Source organism: Lipotes vexillifer, unplaced genomic scaffold, assembly GCF_000442215.2.
Source record: "Lipotes vexillifer unplaced genomic scaffold, Lipotes_vexillifer_v1.1 scaffold532, whole genome shotgun sequence".
In the NCBI taxonomy this organism is placed as follows: Eukaryota; Metazoa; Chordata; class Mammalia; order Artiodactyla; family Lipotidae; genus Lipotes; species Lipotes vexillifer.
In genome coordinates this window covers 2,658,240-2,666,953 of record NW_006798027.1, presented here as the reverse complement: position 1 = coordinate 2,666,953, position 8,714 = coordinate 2,658,240, and the positions used below count along the sequence as shown (strand labels likewise).

Below are 8,714 nucleotides of genomic sequence, written 5' to 3'. Positions count from 1 at the left end.
TTTCCCTGTGTTCTGTGTAAACCTCACTGGTTCCGTGAGATAGTAGTAGGTATCCCTCCCAACACACAGAGTAAACCCAATAATTCAATGACCTTGGCAAACACTGAGTGTGTGTCTTTCCTCCCCATTTTAGGAATTCACCGCGCATGCTAGCCTTGTCAGGGTTGCAGTAAAAATGCATTCAATGCTGGTGATCCTAGCAATGTCAAAACGCATTTCCCCGCGGAGCCCTTTATTCACACAACCTTTGCCTTTCACAGAGTTCATGTTCTACAGAACAGAGCCGGGGAAATGCCTTTCCTGAAACTGACACTGTTGACGGTGTCCTTCTTGAAACTGGGGGGTTTGCACCAAAGCTCCGGGATGCTGGCAGATGGGGGACAAAGCCTGCCTTCAGAGGAAGGGGCTACTGCACATTATCTGCGGGGTGGACGGCTGTGGGTGTAAGATGGGCTCACGCTACGTCTTACTGTGTGTTTCTGAGCTCTGAGGCAGGACACGGGGGTCACCTAAGTGTTCCTTCCTGGAAGACAATGAATCCATTCCAGTTCTCTTGAGAAAGGTAAAAAAGACTCCAGTATGGATTCTGCCTGTTTTCTCCTCTCTTCCTTTTTTACGGCAGAGTGGGTGGGAGAAGTAAACACGTCCTGTCTTTCTGTCTCACCTCATTCACTGCTCCAAATGTGTTACCTTTGCTGTAAAGGCCTCCAGTAGCAACCAGGATGTCCTCAACAGGCTGCCACATTGACTATGCAGGGGGCGCCCTACATGGACTGCAGCCAGTCCTCAAGCCCTCCAGCCTTAGGGAGACACCTTCCCTTTGGCTTTCCACTACAGAGGAGCGGAGCTCCTTTACCTCTTTGGTGGGAAACTCAGTGCCCTCTGTCCCAGTCTCAGAGCTCTGGGGATTGTGGGCGAGGCTTCTGTTTTCCCTGGTTTCCCCTTTTTTTCCAGTTTCTTGAATTCGGGCTCACTCATTTCTTGCTTCATGAGCTGCTCTCATCTCTCCTTCCCTCCTGAGCCCAAAGGAGGAACCCAGACTCCTGGGCTTGTTTTCCCCCAAAGTTTCACTGGCCAGGGCTTCCGCTGGCAGAGTGGGAAAGAGATGGCAAGGAGGTAGGGGTGCATCGTAGATCAGCACAGAAATCAACTGGAAATGGAGAAACAGGTCCCTCTTCTTAAACCCTCCCCTCCCCTCGCCTCCCCCTGGCTGCGGGGGTCCTTCCTTCTCCTTCCCCACTGCTCCTGGGCCGCCTTAAAAGCTCATTCTCGGGACTTCCCTGGCAGTCCAGTGGTTAGGACTCTGCGCATGAGTTAGATCCCTGGTTGGGGAACTAAGATCCCACATGCCACGCAGCGGGGCAAAACAACAACAAAAAACACTTTCTTCTCCTTATTAGGCAGAGTGATTGGGTTCTCCGTTTCCTTTTCCAGCTTCTATTTGCATATTCAGAAACTCATTAACACACCCTGCAAAGCAAATTACCACCTACTCCAAGGCTCTTTTCTTTAGCAGCTCAAAAAAAAACAAAAAAAAGAAAAGAAACATAGAAAAGAAAAGTAAACAGCAGAAGCTCAGAAATTACAGTCTTTCTTTTAATAGGATCCTATTTGTAGCCAGGTTTCTCACTAAGATGAATTATATCATACCCACCCTAGAAGGCAGAATCAGACATATAGTTCATTTCCGTGTGTATTTGTTTTAAACAGTAATTTCTTTTTCGCACTGTGTACAGGTTTCAGGGGGAAGTCATCACTTGGGGTGGCTCTATGCCCTGATTTGCAAGGAACAGTTCCATTTTACGCCTGCTATCCCAGATGAATGACTAACGGTGCCCCCTTTCACTCTCGATAATGTCCTGGTTCAGACAATAAACTAAATGGTGACCCTAATTGAATCAGTTCCTGAGAGCTGGGGAGTCTCATCCTTCACAGCGTCATGCCTGGACTCCACCTAACAACAGCTGAAGACTTAAAACAGCTCTCAGGAGTCGCTTTCATGATTGTCAGTCATAAGGGAATATGTCCAGAAGAACAAAGGGAAGATACAGTTTGCGCAAGACAATGGCAGGGAGCTTACACGCTGCTTCTGGATATCATGCATGGGGATTCAGTGGGCACCCGTAAGTCCATACGTATGTGTCTGTTTATCCAGCTACTTACTATCTACCTATCTATCTGTCATCTCTCTCTGTCTGTCCATCTCAAGCTATGTCACGGTTTAAGTGTCTAATTCTGGGAAATGTTCTAAGGAAGAACAGTCGTACAATGTCAGAGCTGGAAGGGGTTTCAGAAGTCCCCCTAAGGACACTCAGACAAATGACACCGCAAGTCTGTGATGAAACCAAACTTGAACTTGTGTCTTCTACTCCCAGCCCAGGGCTTTCTCTTCGACCTTATCATGCTTCTCTCTGGACTCTATGCCCCACCTCAGCCCACTACTAACGAGAAGCAAGAAATGCAACACAAGATGGGAGGTTTCTTTTCTGGTGCTGTTGAGAATTATGATTAGGACACAGGTTTTGGATCAGACAGATGGAGAAGCAAGTCACAATCCGTCCTTGCAAGAGAAGTGACTCAGGCAACTTTCTAAGTCTCGGTGCCATCAGTAGAAAGGGAATAGTAGTTTCGATAAGGATTAAATGAGATAATGTATGTAAAACATTTCACAGTAAACAGTAGTTATTTTTATTCCTTTCCAAAAGGGTTTTTCTCTCCAGAGTACACCTCAAGGGGCCTGGAGGGAATTTCTTATTCAGGCATTTGTTAGAATAAGAATGTACCCAATTCATTATTCACTTGCATTCAAAGAGGACACCCAAAGTGTGATCCGGACGGCAGGCACCCAGGTGCCTAGGATTTAAGAGGAGCTACGGGCCCGGGTCTGAACACTGTTCCATGTCCCTCCTCTGGGCCTGAGTGTCCTCCTCTGTAACGGGAAGGCATTGAACTTGCTCTCGATGCCCACGTTTTCTTGCCTGTTCCTCCCAGGCTTGTCTTTCCAGGCTATTTGCAACCAACTTTCCTAGCTCGCTAGGAGGAAAGGAAGCAGTCCCATTGCATGACCTTGGTATTGACTAAAATGCTTACTGGTGCACTGAGTAGCATTCAAGATCACGCCCTTGCCTATTACCAAAGATTAAGGAAGCGATCCTTGTTTGAGAAAATGAAGAGCTTGCCTGGAATAGGGCAGTTGTGCCTGTGCTCCGTCCTCATGGGTGAATGGACACAGTCAGGAAACTGGGGTTCCAGGGGGCTTCCCTGGTGGAGCAGTGGTTGAGAGTCCGCCTTCCGATGCAGGGGACACGGGTTCGTGCCCCGGTCTGGGAAGATCCCACATGCCGCGGAGCGGCTGGGCCTGTGAGCCATGGCCGCTGAGCCTGCGTGTCCGGAGCCCGTGCTCCACGACAGGAGAGGCCACGACAGTGAGAGGCCCGCGTACCGCAAAAAAAAAAAAGAAAACTGGGGTTCCAGCCCTGGCTTTGCACACGTGGGTTGTGTGACCTTGGGCAAATCAGTCAACCTTTCTGAGTCTCATTTTCCTCATCTCTGAAAAAAATTAGTACAGGATTGTGTAAGATTTCAGCAAGATTAAAAGATATAAGAGCCCAGGCGAGTGCTGGGACATAAAGGGTCCTAGTTCTGGATGCTTCTAGAGCATGTCTGCCTGGGAGTTGGGGAGTAGGTAAGATTTGCCATAGAAAAGGCTCTGGAGGGAATTGGGGTGTTTACCCTCGATTAGTGCCTTCTCAGGGACAATTTTTTTTTTTTTTATTAATTCATTTATTTATTTTGGGCTGTGTTGGGTCTTCGTTTCTGTGCGAGGGCTTTGTCTGGTTGTGGCAAGTGGGGGCCACTCTTCATCGCGGTGCGCGGGCCTCTCACTATCGCGGCCTCTCTCGTTGCGGAGCACAGGCTCCAGACGCGCAGGCTCAGTAGTCGTGGCTCACGGGCCCAGTCGCTCCGCGGCATGCGGGATCTTCCCATACCAGGGCTCGAACCCGTGTCCCCTGCATTAGCAGGCAGACTCTCAACCACTGCGCCACCAGGGAAGCCCCCTCAGGGACAATTTTGTCACCTCCCTTCCCCAATGGAATACTTGGCAATGAATGCCTGGAGACGTTTTTGGTCGTCACAGCTGAGAAGGTCCTGCTGGCATCTAGTGGGTAGGGGACCAGGGATGTTGCTAAATTTCCTACAATGTACAGGATGCCCCTCGAAATGGTAACAGTGCCGACGGAGGAGTTGTTTGGGGATGACGTGTGAATTTTCCAGGGCCTGGTGCAGCAGTGGGTACTTACTAGGTGTGGGTAGAATGGTGTCATAGGGGAGCAGCAGCTTCCCTGGTTGGGTGACATCACTGGGCAGTCAGGACCCCGGGGGTGGGCATGAGGATGGAAGATCTCAGATGGTGTTTCTCACCATCCTCATGCCCCGCTGTGGACAGGGCACCTTGGGAGGTAGCGAGCATCTCACCTGTGGGGTGTTCAAGTGAAGCACGATGCCCGTCTGTCAGGGATGCTCGTGAACAGAGTCCTGCTTGAGAAAGGGAGCTAGGGCTCAGGCCAGAGGCCCTCTACCCACCTTCTCGTTCTCAGATTGATGAGTTCGTAGACATTCAGACCCGGAAGGGGCCTCAGAGATCCTGGACTTGGACTCCTCCGTTGTGTGGTGGGGAAAGTGTGTTGGCGAGAGGTTGGCAGACTTGTCTAAGAGCCTGTGATGCTTGTGGGCACAGCTAAGACCGTACGCCACGTCTCTCCATGTCTTCAAGTGGTTTCTCCACTTGGCCCACTGACTCTGTGATTCCGAGAAGAATATTGAAGAGCTGGAGTTTGCAGCATTTTCTGGTTTTCTTCAAGTGTGGCTCGTTGTGGTGGCAGGCTTTAAAGCTGGCTTGCATCCACGGGAGAGGGCACCGTGAGGAACCAGTCTTACTAAGAAGCCCCCCGCGGCCTGGCTCAGACGGAGCTCTCCCTACCCCCCTTTCTGGTGGGACCTCTTGGTGAAAGCCTCCACATAAAGTCCTCGTGAGCAGTGTACTCGCCGTGTCCTCACCAGGTTAGGCTCACAAGGCCTCGTCCCCGGTCTCCAGTCGGGCCCACCTCTAGCACTTTGTTCGTCTCCCCACCCCATGAAGGCTCAGTTGCAACACCTCCAGCTGGAAAGGACTTCAAAGTCACGGCTCTGTCGTACCCATGTCCGGTCTATCCCCCAACCCCCAGATCCCCTCTCAGAGCCTGGCGCCTGGCTCAGGCTGTTTAATGTTTTTTTGAATGGATGAATGAGCACATGAGTAACGGCGCTGGGCGAACTGTCGCCCTGTCTTGACCCCTGCAGGTCAAGGACGTCGTGGGCTATAATTCCTTGGGCCACTGCTTCTTTACGGAAGATGGGCCAGAGGAACGCAACACCTTCGAGCACTGCCTCGGCCTCCTGGTCAAGTCCGGAACCCTCCTCCCCTCCGACCGCGACAGCAAGATGTGCAAGATGATCACAGAAGACTCCTACCCGGGGTACATCCCCAAGCCCAGGCAGGACTGCAAGTAAGCACCTCCCTCTCCCTGCCCTGCACCGCGCCTGTGTGCACGTGCTCACACGACTTCCCAGCCCAGCATCTGACTTCTCACTGCTGGGTTCCTGAGCGGCTTAGACCTCACAGCCCTTAACCACCCAAGGCTCTCAGCTGCTCAGACAGAGGGCAGGAGTGTGTTTTCGACTTCTCCCTTCTCAGTGTGCCTCACGGGCATCGTTTTTGGCCAAAGAGAACCACTGTTCTCATCCTCAGGCTTTTCCTGAGGCCACACAGTGCTCCTTCGAGGAGAGGAAGCAGGCTGCCACCTCGGAGCCACAGCGTGTATACGTGGGCACCAGCTGCACTGGTCTGTTTCTTGACATGAGAGAGTCAGAGACAGAGAGACAGACAGAGAGAGAGAGAGAGAGAGAGAGAGAGAGAGCTTCCTGTACAGTCAGCCTTCTGAGTCCAGGGCCTCTCCCTCAGATACAGCCATTTTTCTGGGTTCTCCTGACTTATATTTCTTCTAGGGTCCATCTCAGATTTAACCCACAAACGTGCTTATACCTTCAAGAGCCATGCCCCATTCAAATTCTGAACGTGTTAAAGGCATAAATGCACCCCAGTTTAATGAGAAAACTAGGTTTCAGATGAACAAATCAAGGGCATCTCAAATCACTGATAAGAGGCTCATCAAAGCAATGTTAGAGTCCCTGACATGGGCCACCCCACCACCCCGGGGCAGCAAGATGGGAGCCAGTAGCCCTCTGTCTGACGCCATTCAATCTCTGCCCCCTGCCCACAGTGCTGTGTCCACCTTCTGGATGGCCAATCCCAACAACAACCTCATAAACTGTGCTGCTGCGGGATCCGAGGTGAGCAGAAACATCCCTTTTTTGGGTGGGTCTGGGGGAGAGGAGACGGCTGGGGCCAACCCTGAAAGATGTGTGCCCTGAGCCCCGAGTCTAGGTATCCACGCAGTCAGGCTTAGCGTGAAGAGGGAAAAGCCAGCTTGGGAGGCAGATGGACTTGCTTTTAAGTGATGCCTCTGGCCCTTCGTCACACTGGTGATCATAGCTAATGAGTAATCAGTAGCATTATTAGATGCCTGGCACATCAGTGTTCTAAGCTCAAATTTTTTTATTATATTTTTCACACTTCATTTATATTTTATTTTTTGTGTGTATTGGTGTGTGCACAAGCTCATTGACTTTTATTTATTTACTTTTGGCCATGCCACGCAGCATGCGGGATCTTAGTTCCCCATCCAGGGATTGAAACTGTGCCCCCTGCTTTGGGAGCATGGAGTCTTAACCCCTGGACTTCCAGGGATGTCCCATAAGCTCCAATAATTTAATTCTTGTGTCAACCCTATGAGGTTTGTACTATGGTGGGGAGGAAAGTTAGGCAGGGACACGCGCAGGATACAAACACGGTATCCTGTCTACACAGCCCTGCCCTTACCCACCCCTCCGTGCTGCTTACCTTCCCGGGGAGCAGGTCAGGTGCCGTCTCTGGGCCTCAGCTTCCATATCTGCAGAATGAAAGGGTAAAGCCAAGAACACTCACGAAACCCTCCCATTATGTGTCAGGAGGGCGAGATTAACCCTGGCAGTGACTCTGAAATCCAGCCATTTGGCGCCCATGGCTGCTGATGCAGTAGGACCACAGATACAGTAGGACCACAGAAGGGTTTTAACAGTCGGGATGGACGCCCACCCCCCCAAAGTATATTAGCCTCAAACTTCTCGCTGTTTCCCGCGGGTGTGTCTGGGAGTGGGCGTTGGGGCCATTTGGGTGATAGCGCTAGGCCCACCCCTAGTTTGGGCCATCCAGTCACCCCAACAGGAAGCTCCCTGGTGCTGAATTCTGTGGCTTTCCCCCCATGTCCTCCTCCACCAGGAAACTGGATTTTGGTTCATTTTTCACCACGTACCGACGGGCCCCTCGGCCGGAATGTACTCCCCAGGTTATTCAGAGCACATCCCACTGGGAAAGTTCCTTAACAACCGAGCACACTCCAACTACCGGGTAAGTCCTTCCAGGCCTCCCCGCCCGCCCACTGGTTCTTCTTCCCAGGCCTGTGCGTGTCTAGAGCCGGAAGAGCCACAGCTTCTCCTGGCAGCCCCGGGGCTGGGCCCCTGAGTTCGATTTCGCAGTTCACTTGGTGGGGATGGGAGCGATGGTGACTCCGAAAAGCCAGGCCTGACCTGGGAGCTAGGGAAGGTCAGGACCTGGTTCTGCAGGAAGATGAAGGTAGCATTAGCATCCTCTCCTCTGGTCGCTTTTTTTTTTTTCTGGGAAGCGGGTCCTCCATCCATGCACTGCTAAGGGGGCAGGTGGAAAACACACATTTCTGTCATCTTCGTTTGCTCATCAGTAGTTCTGTGTGTCCAGCACCAAGTGAGGTGCTGGGGAAAGGGACTGGGCTCTCGGGTGTGTCAAGGGCCCCCAGTTGAGGACAGCATCCAGACCAGCGTCATGGGCACGTGGGAATAGAGCTGGGAAGCAAGGCTGAGACCCAAGATGCCGTGCTGGGGACAGAGGTGGTCTTGGGGACACAGGGGCAGTGTGCAGGTAGAGGCCCGGATGTCAAGGCTGTTCTTCTGGTCTGCTCTCTAGTGGTACAGATGAAGAAACAGAGGGTCCTAGAGGAGAATGGATGCATTCAGGGTCGAAACCAAAGAGACTCGACTAGGGAGAAGCCCATGAAGATGAGAAATAATCTCAGAATAGACCTGTGTATACAGCTCGGAGGTCGGGTGGGCCTGGGAGAGCCGTCTCCATACAGAGCAGGTGCAGAGGCTCTGGGGGCTGTGGGAAGCAGGGGGCAGTAGTCCTTGTCGAGATCCCTTCCTTGAGAAGCCTTCCTATGAGCTGCAGGTGGACCACGCAGTACCCGGATGTTTGGAGAGGTTGGAAAGGGGAGGAACACGTGAGGGAGGATGGTTTCCAACAGGGAACTAGGCAAGGACTCCTGGCCACAGATTGAGGGAGGGACCCTCGGGGGTGGCAGGGTGGGAAAGGAGCAAAGAGGATCCTCGAGCCGGACGGATTCTGCTGCCTGGGTTCCGGATGGGTTCCGAGCCAAGGAGGAGCCCTGCGCGTGGTGTTCACACCTGGTGAGCCCTGACTCCGTGCCACCGTGTAAGGGTCCTGCTCCCAGCCTCTTCACCTGGCTTCTCTTATTTGGTCCTCA

General features: G+C 52.2%; 1 protein-coding gene across 1 annotated transcript in view; it reads left to right on the top strand.

The window, feature by feature from the left end:
- CEMIP (cell migration inducing hyaluronidase 1) overlaps positions 1–8,714 on the top strand; it is a 72,222-nt gene that overhangs the window by 38,714 nt on the left and 24,794 nt on the right. Inside the window, exons 12-14 of the mRNA XM_007470083.1 lie at positions 5,341–5,546; positions 6,321–6,390; positions 7,418–7,546. Of these exons, the coding sequence (XP_007470145.1) occupies positions 5,341–5,546; positions 6,321–6,390; positions 7,418–7,546 (405 nt within the window). The remainder of the gene's footprint in view (positions 1–5,340; positions 5,547–6,320; positions 6,391–7,417; positions 7,547–8,714) is intronic.